Here is a 20451-nt window from a genome sequence, read left to right as displayed (position 1 = left end):
TCCAGAATTCCACTTATAAATACATCTGAAAACCAGAACCTACCTTAGCAGTTTCTAAAGCATCTAAACCAGCAGCACTGGCCATCGGTTTCTCCGGCGCTAACACTCCTAGCACTGTGGATTTAATTTAGCCACCTCACTGCCCAGGGCTCATGTGATCTGAAATGCGACGTCCTGTGCTGGATCAGACCCAAAGCTCAGTCTCACCTCCAACAGCAATCGTCACTTCTTGAGGCTTCCAACAGAGACAGAATCTCCCCGGAGTCGCGGTAAGACAGCAGAACCCAGCTCTGAGCAGGGCTATGCTGACTCCCATTGTTAGCCTGATAGTGGCTCCTCATTAACCAAGTCTAAGGAGCTGCTTTAGCATGTAGTTTAGGATTCACGTGCCAGAAGGAGCACCTGTAAAGTATTTTATGGCATGTCTGTCCTGAACTTCACAGCCCATTCTTCCACAGTTTCAAAACCAACCAACCAAAACCAAACCCCTCCACAAAACCAACTTACTCATTTGCAAACTGACCTTCTTCAGCATCACCGGGCGATCGCTCCTCCCGCGTTCTCTGTACAATTCAGTGACCCTGACAACTGCAGCGTTACAATTCACACAGCCACTGCTGGTAGGCTGATTAATTTCTTTATTCTATTTTAAATCTTAAAATCATCACTACCGAGCTGCTTCTCCTTCCAAAGACGATGTCCTTTTGGGGGTAACCAGACCAGAACTTAACGACATCCCACTGATTAGTCCGTATTGTACCATTTTCTATCAGCCAACGTGATGATGTTTTTGGTGGCAGTGCATGTTTGAGCACATCTGTTGAGACACTCGGGTCTCACAAGGGGTAGTTACGTTCCAGTTTAACTGCACATCATTGTTGGGATCCAGCTTGTCTGAAATATTCTGGATTTCCTGTACTGTGTCACATCTGCCGTCGCTCTGGCTACTCTTTAACCTCATTTGGACTGTTGATTCAGCCTGTCTCTTCCACACACACACACACACACACACACACACACACACACTCCCTTTTGCCAGCTAAAATTTAATCTTAAAAATCTTTAAAATTATTCTTTTGCAGTGAAAAAAACCCCTGCTCTTTTATCATGCTGAAAACTACTAGTTTCTTTCTCAGGTGGACAATACTGACCCAATGAAGGAGGAGAAGTTATTTCCAAGAAAAAAGGTAGACACCAGTTTCTTTTAAAACTATGAGTAACTCCTGCACATAGATTTTCAATGAAGCAACTGTTCTAAGTCTCATTCTCAATTGTTTCAAATTATTTTGCCCTTAAAAAAAACCCAAACTACCCTTGCTTTTGATAGCAACAATTCAAAATAAAGCTGCATGCATGTAAACAGAACACTTGACAGAGAGGCAAAATAGGTATGGCCAGAGGTAGGAAAAGTGTATTTATTGAGACAAATCCTTAAGAGGATCAAGTTAGGAACACCAGTTTAAATTATAAATAAACTGGACAACAGTAGGACGCCTATTTTACCAGTCTGCATAGGAAGCAGGAGGAGTTCCCAACACGCTACACCTTGGCAATATGATTTTTCAGCAACAACTTCGTATCTGTCATTACGCTTTTAAGTACCTTCAAATTTCCTTACTATAGACAACAATCCAGATCTATCAGACTAGAGGGAAGTGATATAATCTGCTGCTTCAAACATAAATATTAAAACCAGTTTCCTGTTTGGCAGTGATGACACCATGGAAAAAAACTTGTATTAGAGTAAATGGTATTTAGAGAGATCCAGGCAGCTCGGACTGTGTGCCTTTCAGACAACCACTATTCATTCGTTAAGATTTGTTTATTTGCCCCAAGAACACACATTTTTATTTCTTTATTTTCCTATTTCTATTTCTGGCACAGCAGGAGTATGAACTTAAACAGACAAATACGCTCTGAGAAGAACCTCAAGACTAAGCAAACAGTAAATTTAATGTAACAATATTGTGATTCCCTTCCGTGGGTATCTGCTGGTAAATGCCATCTCCACTGTGTACGGGGAAGAAGCTCTCGCACGCAGCCTGTGTTTCATTTGAGTTGCTTTATTGATGTCAGACTTCTGAAAGTTCAGCAACGCAGACTGTGTGTCTCAGGGAAAACCCTTCCTGATCACACAGCAAAGGCTGATTCAAAGAGCGTGTTTTCTAGCAAATCAATTCTCACAGGAGCCAAACGCTGTCAGATAAGCACAACAAATACAGCTCTGCACGCCTCACTTGTGACTGATTCCTCTTCCCTCTGTGATGACAGCCAAGCCGGGACTCAACCTAGATCAAGTCCTGCAATGTCAAACGAAGCAGAAGGGCTCACCTACCCATTCAGACCTACCTACCTGTTCATAACTTAATTAGGCAGGTAGGCAGGCAGGTTTTTTGGGGTTGGTTTGTTTGTTTTTTAAAGGGCCATTTCAAAATTGATGTTTTGAAAACTGCAAAAACACTTAACTGTGAAGACCATTTAACTTGTTCTCTGTTGAAGAAGTGTCATAAAGAAATTTTCCCCCCTTGAAATAGTATAAAAACCCACATGAAACAGACCAAATCACTTGTCTGAAGTGACAGTGAATGTGCAAAGCAGCTCACAGAAGTCCAAGAGAAAGTCAACTAAAAACTACACTTCCTAGCTAAAGAAGTCTTAACAGCATCCCTTTCAGGTAAAGCCTTTAAAAAAAAAAAAAAAAATATATATATATATATTAGCGAAGAAAATGGACAGCACACAACAGCCTCTCCTGTTAAAGGATCAGATTCAGGCACTGGAGAAAGGTTTGAGGCTCTTTTCCTTTCCAAGCTACTGCTGAATTCTTTTCCCCCCACACTCTAGTTCCAAAACCACATTTACACCAGCATATGGGTAAGTTATACACACATGTTTTCAAACAGTGACCTACAATGACAGAGCTCTTTACAGTAAGATCAAAATACAATCCCCATAGATTACATTCTTCGAACAGAGCCATGATGTGCAGCGTGAACCCCGAGAAAGAAACATTTAACTTGTAAGTGAAAGCTCACTGTTAATACTGGAGTTCCAGTCTGACAGCTAAACTTGGCTCTGCCTCCAACTCCAGTTCAAACACAACACAGTCTTCATGATCTCAGTATTTTCTGAAAATAGCCTGAAGGTGTTCAAGGTTGTCCATTCCCCCTCACACCTATTTTTTTTTTTAATGTTTTTCCTACTGCAAAAAACTACCTTCAGAGGGCTATTGGGTTAAACAAGTGAGTTCAGACAGAAACTTCCCAGTGATAGATGTTTGCAAAACAAAGACTAAAATGCACGTATTTAATTCCAGGACTGATAAAGTCAGTTCTTTTCAATGCTCAGAGTAACCCTTCAGCACACCCGTTTATTCCAGTACGTCAGGTCATGAATCTACACACAACGTAGCACCAGAAGCAGAAAAGCAGGCAAATTAAGGAATGCTCCCTCTAACGTAACACCCTACTCAACAGGGAAAGGCCAGGGAGATTTATAGCTATGGAATATCTTCACTCTGCTGTAAACATCTGCAAAAACATGGAGGAACCCAGAGACCTTTAGAGAATACAATGGTTAAAGTGGATGAATGTGCCATGTGCCTCCCACTGAGAGTGGGCAGTGCTAACCACCCGGTGCTGGGTGGAGGTTTCACCAGGTTTGATACCACCTGCTCTTCAAACTTGTCTGTAAAACTTACAGACTCAAAAGGCTTCCCACACCCCGTTTGTCCCCTGTGAAATGATGTCATATTAGCACGCAGCTTACACTTTAACAGTTTAGAGAGTAACCAAGTCTGGCAGAAGCTGTAATCTAATGCTGTTAAGTGTAAGAGGCCAAACAACAGTGCTGTGAACACTTTGGGAAAGGCTGTAACAGCACAATCTCGCAAAGCCACGCTTCATGGCAAAGCAGCAGAGAACACAAACTCACCCACCTCTCTCCACCCTCCTTTCAGGGAGTTGAAGAGAGCAAGAAGGTCTCCCCTCAGCCTCCTCTTCTCCAGGCTCAACAACCCCAGTAAGTCATTATGCAATCTCTAAAGTGCTACTGACACTCTGGCTGAGCTGAAGAGGTGAAGCAGCAGAGAACACAAACGCTGGGGAAGAACCTTGTCTGCAGCAAACAGCACAGACATTAACTGCTCTGACCCTTTCTCTGAAGCATCAAGGATAACCTCAGTCCCATTCCCAGAAATGCTTTAAAACACCATCCTCTTTGCTTCTGTCAAACAAACTTGATGCTGCCAACCTGGATATAAGCAGCTCGGAAGCGATCCTGACATGAACTACTGGGCTGGTGCAACACATTTGTCCAACACAAGAAAATATTAAAATATTTTTAAAGAAAGTGACCCAGCTGTAATTTGTTGCTAGCACCCATTATTTTGAATATACACACCTGTGCTCCCGGTACAGGGCCAAAAGGGTTTGGTGGTCTCATGACTGGCTGACTGTATATTAGAGTTGGCTGTGTCATTACTGGTATGCCTCCCATCTGTGATGGCTAAAAAAATCCAGACAACATTAAATCACACATAGCATTAATATATTGCAAGTATTTAAGGAGAGAAAGGAAAATGGTGAATGGGTGACAAGTCTCAGTCATATTTGATAAATGCAATCATGTAAGATCTTTCTACCGTGTTCTGCAAGTAAAGGTTACTAGACAGGAACATCAGAGCCTTTTCCAGGAGTACTCTCGATAACAACCGAGCCCATTTAATCTCTGTCTGCAAAGACCTGAAACGCTGCGATACTCGTTTAAGCACAAGCATTTGTGCTGGTCCTCTCGCTCCCACAACTGAGGTCTGACAGCACTTCCCTCGCTGCCTTCGGAAGCACAAGAACCGTTTTGCAGGTATCAACGCAGAGCTGACAGCTCCAGAAAAACTGGAAACTGAGAACTAGCTGTACAGTTAATGCTGAGTCACAGAATTGCCTCCACTGGAAAAGACCTTTAAGATCATCGAGTCCAATCATGAACCCAACACTGACAAGTCCCCGACTAACCCATGTCCCTCAGCACTGTGTCTACACGACTCTTCAATCCCTCCAGGGATGGGGACTCCACCACTGCCCTGGGCAACCCCTTCCAATGCCTGAGAGCCCTTTCAGCAAAGAAATTCTTCCTCACATCCAATCTCAACTGCCCTTGGCGCAACTTGAGGCCATTTCCTCTTGTCCTGTCACTTGTTCCTTGGTTGAACAGACCCAACCCCACCTCTCTGCACCCTCCTTTCAGGGAGTTGTAGAGAGCGAGAAGGTCTCCCCTCAGCCTCCTTTTCTCCAGGCTCAACAACCCCAGTAAGTCATTATGCAATCGAAGTCTGAAGTGTTACTGACACTCTGGCTGAGCCAAATTAAGAGTTTAATTTATAATAATAGTCTTAGAAGTCAGGTTTTATTTAATGTTAGATGCCCATCTCTGGTGCTGCTTTTGGCATTGCCCTCAGGATTGGGTTGATAGCCACCAGCAATCCTACTGAAGCAATCCCCGTTCCAAATGGCTTTTCCTTCCCTAACCCTGGTACTGCTCCCATCATGCCAATCAGGTCCTTGGGCACTCACATGGGGAACCCATTCAAAAAACTGATCCTGATGAAAACACTCTACAAAAAAGTTAAAAATAATGGCTGGCACAGTGAAGACAGAGGAACCAGCAGCCAGGGCATGATGGGAAATTGCCTGTCCCAGTATGTCCTCGCCAAGGGACAAGCCTGCTACTAGACTGCCACTTAGAAACAGACATGTTCAGAATCACGGTACCTACTACAGCTTTTAGTAAAAAATAAACACCAGGGTTGTAAAATGGGCCAACATTTCAGAGATTCCTGGCAGTAAGTGTCCTGAGTAAAGTCTGAATGAGCCAGGACAGTTTTCAGGATGTGTTATAAAGTCTACTGGTCACTCTGCGATGGCCCATCTCGCCCATCTGCTCACAGCAACTCAGGATGACAGAGCTATGGCTCCTATTAATGCCAGTTTCTATTCCACTCACCCAGATGAGAGGTGCAGTTGATAGGACAGATGGAAGGAATGCCATCCTGGGAGACCTGGACAGGCTTGAAAAATGGGCCCACAAGAATATAATGAGGTTCAACAAGGCCAAGTGCAAGGCTGGGCACTTGGGTCAGGGCAATCCCAGGTCTGTGTACAGACTAGGAGGAGAACTCATGGAGAGAAGCCCTGCTAAGAAGGACTTGGGGGTCCTGATGGAGGAGAAGCTGATGTGAGCCTGCAGTCTGCGACTGCAGCCCAGACAACCAACTGTATCCTGGGCTATATCAAAAGAGGGGTGGCCAGCAGGGTGAGGGAGGGGATTGTCCCCCTCTATTCTGCCCTTGTGAGGCCCCATCCGGACTATTGTGTCCAGGCCTGGAGATGCCAACATAAGAAAGATGTGCAGCTCTTGGGAGTGGGTCCAGAGAGCCAGGAAGATGATCAGAGGGCTGGAGCACCTCTCTGCTGAAGAAAGGTTGAGGGAGCTGGGCTTGTTTAGCTCGGAGAAGAGAAGGATCTGGGGAGACCTCATTGTAGTCTTCCAAGTACTTGAAGGGAGCTCAGAAACAGGAGGGAGAGTGACTTTTGACATAGGCAGACAGTGATAAGACAAGGGGAAATGGTTTTAAACTAAGAGAGGGGAGATTTAGGTTGGATATTAGTAGGGAATTTTTCACCCAGAGGGTGGTGAGACACTGGAACAGGTTGCCCAGAGAAGTTGTGGCTGCCCCATCCCTGGAGGCATTCAAGGCCAGGTTGGATGGGGCCCTGGGCAGCCTGATGTAGAGGCTGGCAACCCTGTCCACAGCAGGGGGGTTGGAACTGGATGATCTTTAAGGTCCTTTCCAATCCAAGCCATTCTATGAATCACAGTGGCATTTAAACCCCATGATGAAAACTGCTTTACAGTTTTCATGGAGGATCACTTTCTATACACTAAATACGTTACCTTCCCCAGCTGCTGAATCAAAATAACTGAGAAAATGCTTCCAGTGCTGTCAGTGCAAAGTTGTGTAGATCAAGTTTAAATCAATGCTGAAGGTAGTTTAATCATGACTTTGCATGGAACATACTACAGGAGTTCATGGATGGGTAATGGGGAACATGATATGCTCCAAAAGACCCTCAGGAACACAGTTGGCCACTTCTGCAGTTTACTTACTGAGCATATACAAATTACAAATCATTAATAGAATTTATTTATATGAGGAAACATTAGCTTATTTTTATTATACTAATCTGTGAGACTTTTAACAGAATAATTGTTCTAAGGAAGTTCTCTTCCCTTTTATTCACCCAGCAAAGCTATGCTACATCAAAACCATACTAAAGAAGAGTTAAGGCATATCATTTCAGAAACATTTTAAAATATGACAGAACAACAAAAATTTCAACAACTTTTAAGGGCAACAAGCAGCAAGGCCAGGTTGATGTCAAAAGCCTTCTGGTACTGGTGTGTCACCAAGAGATTCAATTCTCCACTGACACCATAACACACAGCAGTGTCACAAAGTTTTGCAGCATCAATCATTACAGACAGCTTTTCCTGAGGCTGGAGCAAGTATTCAAGGCAGGTTTTACTTCACTGATAAAACATTCCTGTTGTGAATGTAGCTATCCTCACATGATATACTTATTTCTCTGATACATTTATTTTTACACCCATAAAGCCCACTAAAATTAAGACAGTGTCTGTTCTTAAGAAGTTTATGAAAAAATAATAGAGGTAAGAAAGGGCAGGTTCAATTTCAGTCAAAAACCCCCACACTGAAGTAGTTCAGAAAACCAGGACTTAATGATTTGGTGAAGAACAAACCGATAGGAGCTGAAATTCAGTCTTCAGTAAAACAGTTCAGAAAAACAACTGCTACCAAGCTATAAACAATCGACTAATACACAACATCTGGCTACTTTGATTTGCAGGAGTTGCACTCACCATCCCATAGCCCATCATTCCCGTCGGCGTTGTGGCAGGATATGCCATTACAGGTGGTGCCTGGTGTGAGAAACAGTGGTGAACTGAGAGGAGAAGAGATCAGCTGCATCCTGGTAAGACATTGCTTTCTAAGGGTCAACTGCAGCACTTCGCTTAGTATGAATATGGCAAAGAATAAATAGGATTTGCAATTTTGTGTTAAGAGTGTATCCAAATTATTTAAGACACAATACAATACCTAAGGTAAAGCTTCTAGGAGATCTTGGCAAATCTATACTTATGTATTTGCTTTTAACCTGTTAGAATTCTGGCTGACTAAACTAAACCGCAAGCTCTCCTTCTCTCAGTATCCTGTTTAAGGAACACGGTATGAGACACGGAGAAGTTTGAGAGAGAAAATTCAGGAAGCAGAAACATTTTTTGAATCCCGTAAGTATATGCTTACATTTCAAAATCAGAAGCAATGGTACACAGGGAGTCTGAAGAGAGAATTTTAAAGACTGAAATTATCATTGCTTCTGCCAACATTACAGGAATTTCTTCTACATTCCCAGGATGTACAAGGCTATGGGGATTCTCCTACTGTGCTTCAATAGAAATCCAAATCTAACATCAATATCCAACTTGGGATTCCCTCTCACTCACTCACTTACAGTGAATTTGAACAGGTTAAAAGTCCTCTTAGCACTTTGCAGATATGTTTGCATCACCCTTAACCTAAATTAACTTTGGTGAAGTTACTGTAAGATTGCTGTCAACAGACAAATTTGGGGTGAAGCTCCATTTTGTAAACAGCTTGGCAACATATACGTAAAAAACAGCTGATAGCTCTTAGAAAGAAATATGTATCAAAGACAGCTCTTTGTACCCTAACCATATTCTTTGTTCTGCAGTTTTATTATCCACTTTCTAAAATGATATTAACTCTTAAAAGGACCAAAAATGTGGGGTTTTTTCAGACTACAAATTGGTGCTTATAAATATTCAGACAACTTGCCATCTATCCACTCTATCTCCTGTTGTCGTCTCTCCTTGAAGAAAAAAAACAGTCTAATTCTCATGCTATTGCTCTGGGGATTACTATTACTATTACTATTTGTGACAAGACAAAGACCATATGTATTTCTTGGTGCACAGATATTACTGATAGGGAAAAGAGGGAAGTGACAAAATATTAATAATATTGAATTAATTAAAGCAGCTTAATTGTAACATCACATATAGGACATCAGCAAAGCTGCTTCTGAATTCAGTTCTGAGGTATCAGCTGCCTTTTCACAGACAGTAGCCAGTGCCACTGGCATTCCAATTGCCACCAGAACAGATTGCCCCAATCAAGAATTACCTAGACTGGGTACTACCCATATATTTCACACAGCTGGCAAAGTTATCCTGAAAATTACTTTTTTGTTTTGTTTTGCTTGTGTATTCACACCTACATACACACAAACATGCTGACTAAATTTATTTTTGAGTGCTCAAGTATGGACCTACCATCTTTTAGTTACAGTTACCCCTGTAATAAAAACAGAATACAGGGAAAGACCAATATCACTGTTGACATAAAGAAAAAAAATCCTTCAAAATGAAAGACTGCATTCCCCAGACAGCAAGCATAGGTTGTTGCTCGCCCTCTGTAAACTGTCAGCATGGATTTTCTTTATTTTTTTTATTTTAATATGAGCATTAATGACATATTGGTCTCTCCCCACAAAAAAATAAAATAATAAAAAAAATCAAGATCTACCATAAATGTGGATAAAGTGCCAGGTATAACAGAAGCCTGTGAGGTTTCATGCAGTTATTCAAACACAAACATTTTGATCTTCATTCAAAATTCACCAAGTGCATTGAAGGCAGCACAGACACACACCCCAGCTCTCTGGCAGCAAATGGTACAGTCTGAAGCAAGGAAAAATAATCTCGGTATTTCCCATGCCATCATTCGAGTCAAGAGCCTGCAGACCACCTATGAAGTTCGTGTATGCTAGGAAAAGCTCAAATTTTGGCACACCAAAGATTTTAAAATGAGAAATGTGTAAATAGCAAGAAGGTTATGAGATTCTGCAACAGCAGTGGTTAATATCAGCATGCCAGTCGATTGCAAAAAGGCTGTGGGTTGTTTCACTTACGTATTGTGGAAAATGCATGCCATTCTGTATTTCCCAGGGAGAACAATTACATAATGCAATAACACTGGATTAGAAGCAAATACTTACACAACGGAATATACACAGATAGCATTTTAGTTCACAAATACATTAAAATGTTTACCCCAACACATTCTTGTAATTCAAGTCATTTACTGAGACAACGTACACCTGTGATACTGTCATCGTTACTGGGATTGTAATTGTTTTGCACAGTCCATTTATTTGGTATATGCCTTTTTTCCAAAGAGGAGAAAGCCTTATTGTCAAAAGCATATTTATTTAGCAAGCAGCAGCAACTCCACAATAAATAGACCAGCAGAGAAAGACAAACTTTCCCCCTCCCCAAAATTATTTATCTTTCAAGATTTTTCTGTTAATAGAACAGTTTCACAGGTAAAGAAATGTCTCAACAAGATCTCTAAATAATAAAAGCTGTTAAATGTAATGACTTATCACAAGAAGATGTATGTACAAGACATGAGTTATTAAACAGATTCAAGCACACAAGTAAACTCAAACCACCAGTCATTAAAGCAGGTGAGCAGTTACAGTTTCTTCAATATCTACACACCCTCTGGTCAGGTCCACAAACATTTCTCCCTACATGAGTGTAGTGAGTTGATAAGGGACACGCAGTAGGGAAGAGGTGGTGGATCCAGGGAGACAAGCTTTCTCTTTCCATAGCCACAGTCTTGTATTATAACACATGGATCCAACCTCCCCAGGCAGTTACAGAGTCAGATGTAATAAATGCTCAGGGGCAGTTTGTTATCTGCTCTGTCCATTGACAGTTCTCTAGGTCATTGGTGAAAAAGTGAGTAGGATTCACATGCAAAAACGTGCTGTTAGCACTGTGAACACTACTCATGTAGACTCTTAACATCTTTTTCTTCTTTTTTTTTTTTTTTTTTTTGGCTTGTAATTAAGAACCCTCACTCTACACGCTGCCCAAAAATCCTTGCCAATACTACCTGCTACAACAGACACTGTGAAGTTGATCAGTAAAACTGACATGCATTAAAAACAAATGCACACATCGGGGCAGGAAAGCAGTAGTTAGGTACATTGAGAAAGCTATAGCCCACGTCACTGCACAGACACCTCTACAACTATCAAGAGGATTAATAATCTCTTGGCCCGCTCTCCAGAGCAGGCTGAGTTGTAATGTTATACATACTTGATGTATCAGTGCACCTCAAGAACATACTTTTCACGTTTCTAATTTTCTAGACTGCAAAGTGGTTCCCCCCACACCACTGGAATTTAGTTTTTTGATAGTTGAGTGAAACAGGAAGGCTGTGACGTTTGTGCTAAAACTGTACCTGCCACATCACAAGCTATTTACTGGAACCACACAGCTAAGAACAACAAATCCAGGCAGTACACAGCTCAAACTAACCACTTCTTCAATTTCCTACTACCCTTTTACTGCAGCTATAGATCACTTCCAAATTTCTCTGTTATACATCAGTCTGCATATCTAAGTCACAGGGAACTCACTAGTATTTGCTTACCAACGTTGGAGCATTCCACGCAGTTGTAGGTGCAATCTTGGGTTGCCAGTTGGAACCACCTGTTAGTTTCTTTTCACCTGGCTGAGTCCAGTTTACATCACTTCAAATAAATTGTTTAAAAAATTGTTAGAAAACATCAGATTTTCTTACAAAACTCCCTCAGGCAAACACCATTTTTTAACTTGGAAATGTGGCTTCTTTAGTTAGTGAAGAAGCTGATTTAGCAAAGGAGTTGATAAAAGGTCTCATGACACCTTGTTTTGGCTAGAAAAAGTAAGGGAAGTTGTTCAACATGAGCCACCTCAGCTTTACCTAATCTCAGTCAAGTCCCCCAGTACAGGTAAGTTAGTCTGGCTGACATTCCTTAGGTCAGGATAGTTTAGTTAGGAGCAACTGCACACTAGATTTCTGAATTATTTCAGAGCTCTCACAGATGATCCCAATAAGTTTGACATTTGCTCACCACATCCTCAACTTCACTGCTACAGCAGACGTGCACTATTCTCGAATATTCCCTGCTTCAAAACTCACTTCTCTAAAGGTCAGCCACAAGTTGGAGGTTGTAGTTTCACGACCTGTAATACAGTTCTGCACACGCTCAGATCACACAAAATCTTTACAAGGTGTGCTAAGACTATCTACAACTACAAAGAAACATCTTGATGAACTCATTTCCTAAATATATCCAAAGCCTGAAAGGAGAGACAGAAGGACATCTTGCCTGCTGTTATCACTGTCACTCAGCCTAGTCACCTTCCAACAGCTCTCAACAATTCATTATACCTTTTATGAGAAACAAAGTACAACCCCAAACGTGCTCTGAAGGTTAACACTGTATGTTGTTACACACAGGCTTGAACCTGTACTTTCATAAAAATTTACTATCAAGAAAATAAAAATGCTCAACTTTTGATTAAACATACTCACTTTTTAGTAGTTCCATTTCCAATGCCCAAATCTGTCACAAAGTAGAAAAAGATACTATTGAAATTCTATCAATTTAAAAGAATTAAATAAGTATTTATTTATGAATATGACAGTTAATACTTAATACAAAAATTAAATAAGTATTTCTTTCTATTAATTGGTTCAATACTTACTGCCTACAAGATTGGCTAAAGATGAATCCAGATCATCTGACACTAATTTGTTAGGTGGTACTTTGGCAACTGGAAGACTCTGGTTTTGAGAGGCCACTGTTGGTTTTAGGAGACCACCTAGTTCATCAAAACCTTGCAAAGATAAACATAAAGGAAGTGATTTGAATCACAGACCTCCTATGACTGTCAGGACATTCAATTAAACAGACAGCAAGTTCAACACAATGGCTAAAATACAAAATTTAACCTAGTGATGCTACACTATACAAATAGTATGAAACTTATTATGCCTCTTGCTAAAGGAGATATTTACGACAAAAAGGAGATTTCACTTTATTACTTTAACCTACATGACCATCAATTTTACATGGAATGGATTCACAAAGACTGCAAAGCAATAAAAATGTAAAACAAAATAAAGAATAAATATCTGAAGTATTTCAATCTTATAAAAAAGCATATGTATTTGCTTTTACTGTATCACTGGTTTGCCCAGAAACAATCTAATGTCAAGACCAGAAAGTATTTACTTTCCAGATGCTCAAAAGAGTAGAAAGAATACTATGGCTACAAAAATTAACTGCATTAAGTTTTGATAATTTATCATTTTCTGAAATAATCTTAACATCAAGAGAGTAACATGTAGGGACAGAAGTGTCAAAAAATGTGCTGCACAGATATGTAAAACTTAGATGCAATTTTACCTCATCCAACCACGCTCTACAAATACAGATTTAATTTCAGTTGACAGCACATAAAACTGTTCACTGTGTTAATGCACAAAATATTTAAGTGAAGGAAATGAATGTAAATATTTCAGCAGAGTGCACGTAGAAGTAGTGTGTAAGGAACAATTATTTGATTAATAAAGAAAAACTGGATGACAAATGCTGCTATTGGCTTTTTAAAGTCAGCTTTCTTTTCTTCAGCTGGAACACTGTCACAGCTGTAGGAGCAAATACAGATTAAGAGATTTATATCTCAAGAATAAAAAAAGTTAAAGGACATATGTCATCTATTTTAGTAAGGGTCTTACCACCAGAATCTAGGACAACATTAGAAGATTTGTTTCCAAACACAGACTCAAAGTCAACATTAAGGCCGGCTGATGGCTGTGGTTGAGCAACAGGAGATGGAGTGAACCCTGTGGGGAAAAAGAAAGAAGTTGAATGTTTTTACACAGCATTTCCCATGAATCCATCTTGCTTATGCAAGACAAACCAAATAAATACGTAGATTATTTAAGTACTGCAGAAAGACTAGGAATACCTCAAAGGTCCAGATTACACCCTGACACCAAGAAGCATGTAAGAGAAAGAGCTGGAAGCAGTTTATTTGAAGTTTATTTGGAGATACTCCTCCAAAGAAAGATTTTAGCTCAAAAACTGGACAGACAGGCCATAAAAGACACTCCTCCTCTCCCCAGCTGCTAAATCTCTGGATTAACTATTCACATCTTCCTTATTTTTTTTTTACCAAATACTTAAAATAAAAGTATTGAGGAAATAATCACCATGCTTCCCCAACTGCCTGAGTAGAGAATTTGTTTCAAGATAACTTGCCTGAAAATTATTCCCCCCATGTTTTATGTTAGTTGAGTAGTTCTCTTAGATACAAGTGGAGTAAGATCCAAACCATTCCAAGGTGCCTGACTAGTAATGTCTTCAATTAGACACTCTTAATATTAATAATTTTTATAGTGCTTAGTTATTTTTGGACAGGCATTTTACAAGTGACCATGTTTTGCAATTAGGTTTCTAGTAATTATGGCAAGATACGGGTAGTTAAAGCCACGTTACAACTCCTATTCCTGTCCTATTACTTCATTTGTCTCCTTCTATGTATCTGTAGACCAACGTTCTCCAAATACACAATTTTTTTCAACACTGAAAATTTACTGCAGTGCAAAGCATTGTGTGTGACATACAGAAGTATTAAGTTGGTAATTCAGTAATACGGAAGTGAATAATGATTTGTTTCTAAAATTGTATTTTTAAATTATATCTATGATCATGCACACAAGTGTACAGCATCTTGATATTCAGGCAATTACTGAAGTAATTATCACTTTATATGAAAAGCACAAAAAAAAAATGCAATGCCATCTTGAAAACTAGTTCTTCTGGTTTCTAACAGAAATTTTGGTGATAGGGAGAAATAAAAGGATCACTTCAGCAGTAAAACATTGCAGTGAGTGAAAATAACTGACCAAGAATCTTTGTTGGATTCCATTTAGCATGTGGTGACAGAACCTCATTTCAATCTTACTGTTTTCCTGAAATAAGTCACATTTCACCTAGAAAATTAATAACTATAGGATGCTGTCCTTGACATAAACCACACAGAAATTTGGGTTACTTGTCTCAAAGGAAGATACAACTCAGCTCAAAAGCATCCATCACTAAGAATTTAAACATTGTACTTTTCAATAAAAACAAATCAAAGAAAGCAGCATACAGCAAAACAGGGGAAGCAGTAATGGGGGAAAAGAGAGGGAATAAATAAACAATAAACAACAAAACAAAATGAGTATCTTTATGACAAGTATACTGTCAAGGTGTAACAAGCCATTTCAGAGACTCTGAACTGCAGACAGGAATTCCTTTGATGGGATGTCCTGCAACTCTTAAAACCATGCCAGTATCAACAGAAAACTTGACTTACAATAACTCATATTTTTCTTTAGAAAATGGCCTTAACTGAAACAAGCTGAGTTTCTTGCTCTATCATCTTAGGAACTTTCAAGTTGTATGAAGCTAATGAGATGAGATAGGCCAGAAGGAAAAACAATACATAGGACTGCTCTGAATCAGCCTCTGAAAAAGATCAAATCCTACTCCTGGTACCAACCACCAGCCCAGGGCATTTTGTGTAACATGGATGTTCTGAAAGGTGCAAAGGTCAGTATTCTTAATGGAGTTCCTTTGAGGGAATAAACCTACAGGACTTGACAGAAACTAATCATCCTGCTTTCTGGATACAGAACAAAGGGAAGAGAGTCACAAGTAGTATTTAACCTTTTGTTAAATGAATCTAGCTGATTTCTGTTCAAAGACACTGAACCAAGAAGTGGCTTTAAGGTGTTTTAAAGAACTAACTCTTCCATAAACCATTTATCGAAGGTATTCCTAAACCTTGCAGAGCAACAATGTTAACACTCCCTGTTCAATCTGGTTTAGACAAGACTGTCATCTGTCACAATCCACAGCCCATCTAGTAACTGTCAGGATGGGGTTTCATAACCAGCATCACTACTGGGTCACCATACAAACCTTACACAGCTGCACACATGATGAGCCAGTAATTCCATGCAGCAAACACCTCTTTGTCATGTTCTGTTGCAAAGCTTTGTTCTAGTTTAACGCACTGTTTAAGAGTAAAAATGCCATAAGCAGCAAGAACATCCCAATCCCTTTATCTTAAAAGCAATGAGGTAGAGTAAGATGAGAAGCCACTTACAACATGCAAGTCTTTTGTGTGGTAGCAACACGTGAACTACAAGAGATCCTGAAATGGGGAGATACTCATTTCATGTTTAGAATAAATAAACCTTAGTTTAGCACAAACTGGAAAAAAAAAAAACAAAACATAATAATCTATCATTTGCGACAACACACCTAGCACAAGCACGTGAATAAAAGTTGGAGCCACCATCATAATGCACTTCTGTAGCCAATAATGTAACTACTCGTTCTAGGCACAAAACACATTCAGAGGTCTGTGTCTGTGGTAAGGCTGTATCCCGTTACCTACCTCCAAATAGACCAGCTACAGAAGAAGGCTCATTGCGGAAATGAGAAGCATTAGGGTAAGCTTGAGGACCACAAAAAGAATCTGATAAGGCATATCACACAAGAGAGAGAGCCAGGAAAGGAGAAGAGGGAGAGTTACAGAAAGAGAACCAAGAAATACTGTTTATCTGCTATTCAAAAATTTAATTTCAGGTCAGTCTATAAATCTACATATACTGTAATAACACAGAACAAATGGAATGAAATCAATACACATCAGACATACAGTAGGAAACAAGTTTACATTATCTATTAAACAAAAGGGGGAAGCATGGCTTCAAAGTTACAGCTATATTAGGATAAATTTTAGTTATTTATTTATTTTCTCCAAGCAAATGCCATGTTTTACACCCTTGGAAGAAATGGATGTAAAAGCTTCAAGGCATTTTTCTTATACCTGAAGTATAAGGATACAGCCCAATAGTGGATTCGTATTTGGTTGCCACAAAGGGATTTAGTTCAGTAAATGGACTGTAATGATCTAAAGAACCAGAAAGAGTTAGTTTAAATCCACATTCACATTATCATAGCACCTTGTTTGTGCTACAGCTAAAACTGCATTTACATTTCACATATCAATCTGTCAGGAGGTCACACTTTGGTTCCAGATACATCTTTAGAGAACAAGACTTCGGAAGGGAATACAATCTATCAGTATCATCCGTCTCCAGTGACTTCAGGGCTGTCATGTGATGAATACTACACAAACCAAAAAGTGCCACAAAAACCCACCAGGTTCTTTGTTCACAACCCTGCGCTGCCTCAACTTTTTGTAGGACTGCAGAACAAATTACCAACCTGATTGAATAACAACCCTACTAAACAAAAAAAATAAATAAACCCCCCCTCCAAAAACCTGTATTTCAAATGATCATTTGCCACTCACATGAACCATAAAAATCTTATTGGAATCATAGAATCACAGACTGGTTTGGGTTGGAAGGGACCTTAAAGATCATCTAGTTCCAACCCCCCTGCCATGAGCAGGGACACCTTCCACTAGACCAGGTTGCATGGGAAAGACTGATTTTTCGAAGCACAGGCCAGATTATTACACTGTAGTACCAGCTTGAAGTATCTGTATACTATTGCCTCAGCTAACTAATCCTCCCTGGGAATTGTGGAGAGAAGTTCACAGCAAGAGTTCCTGTGCCTGGTCTTGCTTATTTTCTCTCTCCACTAACCAAAGACAAGCTAGGAAACTAGATAGCCAAGGTGACAAATTGTAGGTGGTATGAATATTTCTCTAAAGAGACTCCTTTGATTTATCTTTGTTAACAAGTATCAGAGATAAAGGTCTCTCTGTTATAAGAGTCTGGATTCTTCTGTGATCAATTCTAGTGGAGTTAATCCTGCAAAAAGCAAGCCCTGTTGGGGCAGCATGACTATCTTTAAACCTCACTTTGCTCAACAACAGAACTGACATGTAATTAATTGATTTTCAGTCTATGAAAGCTAACTTAATTCTTCATATTGAAAAGTAATCAAATTACTATGTAGCTGCACCAACAGAAATGTCTGAAGGATTTCTAATATGACAGCCATGCTGAATTGCCTCCAAAAGAAGATTTCAACAGTTTTTTAAAAGGTGAGTCATTAGTTTATTGCCTAGTAGGTAAAAAGTTTGAGTAGACCATGCACCAGAATGTGCAAAACTTTACCAGTTTTGTTAATGCCAACACGACTGGGGGAAAAAAGAACTCAATACCAAAAAAATTAGATTAAGCTTTTAGGTTTAAAAATAACATTTCAACCTGAGGAACCAAGAAGTAATATTTTCTTTTCATTCTCAGGCATATGCGGTATTTCACCTTAAAATACCTAAGCATAAGAAACTTTGTGTAAAACCACACTCAAACAACTAACTCTAAGTTCCTTTACATTAGGTAGAATCCCATCTAGGTAGCCAAGCAAAGATCTTAACACCATTTTCATGGTATAATTACTAAATCAAGTTCAAACATAGCACAAAATCAGCCTCAAATGACCAGCTTTTAGTTTCTGAAAGGCCCCACAAATACACCTTAGAAACTGAGATATTAAAATTTTTAGGAAATAGGAAATGAGTTTAAAATGGTACTTTACCAACAAACATTTCATGTGTGGGTGTCCTACTGGTGAAAGCAGATACATCAGAAGACACAGACAGATGAGCAGCATCGTTAGTTTTTGTAAGGAAAGGATTTAGGTTTGGAATGGCATCATCAACACTATCAACAGTAGCAGAAAAAGGATCTGTTCAATTCCAGAGAGCAAGAGAAAGAAGAAAAGGGAGATGGATTTAGTTACATGCTACTTCCTAGGTATAGAAGAGTAAGAGTTAAGAAGAGTCCAGGAAGTGTACTTTCCTCCTGACATCTCTAAACTTGGGATTACCTAGCTGATTGTTTAATTTTCAAATTGTCTAGAATTATCAGTTCTCTGCTCAAGAAAAATACTACACATATTAGCTATATGATTGCTTGGTTTTTGTTGTTTTTTAAATTACTATCATCTTGGTCTTATAAAGTATGCTTCTTCCACAGTGTGTTTTATACTGAAAATTAATATGTTATTCTTCTTTGAACATGATCACTTTTTGCTTCACTCAGTCACATCCTGACACTTACAACAAATTCTCTGGAGCAGAGACTGTCTCTCAGCGTAACAGAGCCCTGGTGCTAAGTGAGGATTCAATGCAATACCATCCTGAGGATAGCTTTAAAAACCTGAACAAACAAAACCAATGGAGCTGCACTGTTCCTTCTTCCTCAGATTGTGTTTATGGATTTTTTTTGTTACTGGGCATCATGAAATTTTCAAGAGCTATAAATACACCAAGGTAGCACGCAGGACAAAAGCACTTCCCTCACTACCAAGAGCAACAAGCTTGTCGTGGATATGCTATTAGCTCCAAGGAAGCAAAAACCTGCTCTACTTTGAGGGACAACAGCCAGTGAGCAGTGACAAGGAAAATGCTCCTTATTATAAAAACCTGTTGGACTGTACTGAGGAATACAGTAAAAATAAAATATTTTTATTCCTTAAAAACAAAGGAATAAAGGATCTATGTGAGGCACTTCCCAAGGCATATAGGAGAGTTTCGAGGTTTCCTGAGGATGGACACAACTACCAAGCTAAAATACTCCTGTACTCCAGGATCCAATAGATAAACAGGATAGGAAAGGCAGCTACAATATTTGCTGACAGGAGGAGCTGTGGTTTAGCTGTCTGGCTTCAAAGCACATAAATCCTTGATGGAAAACTCAAGAACTCACTAGAGAGATCGGCAAGAGTTGCACTGAGCCCTATTGTTTTATCACAGTGCTTAGAACTGCAACTTACTCTTCTAGGCAAAACTACTACAGAGAAATGTCTGGATAATCATTATAGGAGAGACTCCTTGAATACTTCAGTTTCTGGTCTTTTTCATTTTTTTTTCCCCTCAAACCTGGTTAGATTACAGATTTATCCACAACTCTTGTAAATACTACCATGATGTATGCAGCAGCTTCAAAGTATAACTTATTTTCTCTCCCTGAATCTGACCTCTTAGATTCTTAACTATAAATCCCACACAGCTTGATAACACCTAGATTTTGGTCACATGCAAGTCCTAAAGAAAATGAAATTTTAAAACCATAACTGTATTATTCTTTACAGGCTCAATACATGCTTTGATTTCCTGAAAGCTCAAAGTATCTTATTCAGCAAGACCTGACTTCTCTCCCAGACTGCTTGGCTACATTGCAAGAATGAACAAAGTACATTAAAAAGCTTTTTTCTAAATCATTCAGTCACCAAAATGACAGTGTCAAACACTGAATAAAGGATAAGAAGAATAAGCTAATATGATATTTGTAATATATAAGAGCAAAACAAAACTTTTTATTCTTATGTACATCTTAGATAGTAACATTACCACCTAATGCACATGTGGCCTTGCCAATCAGCCAGTCACCTGAAACCAAGTCCT

The 20451-nt window shown here is 39.4% G+C and overlaps 1 protein-coding gene across 1 annotated transcript in view; it reads right to left on the bottom strand.

Moving 5' to 3' along the window:
• Positions 1-20451, bottom strand: part of PICALM (phosphatidylinositol binding clathrin assembly protein) — a gene marked incomplete at its 5' end in the record, with an annotated part of 33773 nt that overhangs the window by 2095 nt on the left and 11227 nt on the right. Inside the window, 9 exons of the mRNA XM_029083530.1 lie at positions 4402-4506; positions 7939-7998; positions 10071-10094; positions 11606-11705; positions 12533-12563; positions 12706-12837; positions 13742-13849; positions 16459-16539; positions 18582-18731. Of these exons, the coding sequence (XP_028939363.1) occupies positions 4402-4506; positions 7939-7998; positions 10071-10094; positions 11606-11705; positions 12533-12563; positions 12706-12837; positions 13742-13849; positions 16459-16539; positions 18582-18731 (791 nt within the window). The remainder of the gene's footprint in view (positions 1-4401; positions 4507-7938; positions 7999-10070; positions 10095-11605; positions 11706-12532; positions 12564-12705; positions 12838-13741; positions 13850-16458; positions 16540-18581; positions 18732-20451) is intronic.

This window comes from Antrostomus carolinensis, unplaced genomic scaffold (genome assembly GCF_000700745.2).
Source record: "Antrostomus carolinensis isolate BGI_N321 unplaced genomic scaffold, ASM70074v2 scaffold6472, whole genome shotgun sequence".
In the NCBI taxonomy this organism is placed as follows: domain Eukaryota; kingdom Metazoa; phylum Chordata; class Aves; order Caprimulgiformes; family Caprimulgidae; genus Antrostomus; species Antrostomus carolinensis.
This window is presented reverse-complemented; position numbering and strand designations above follow the sequence as displayed.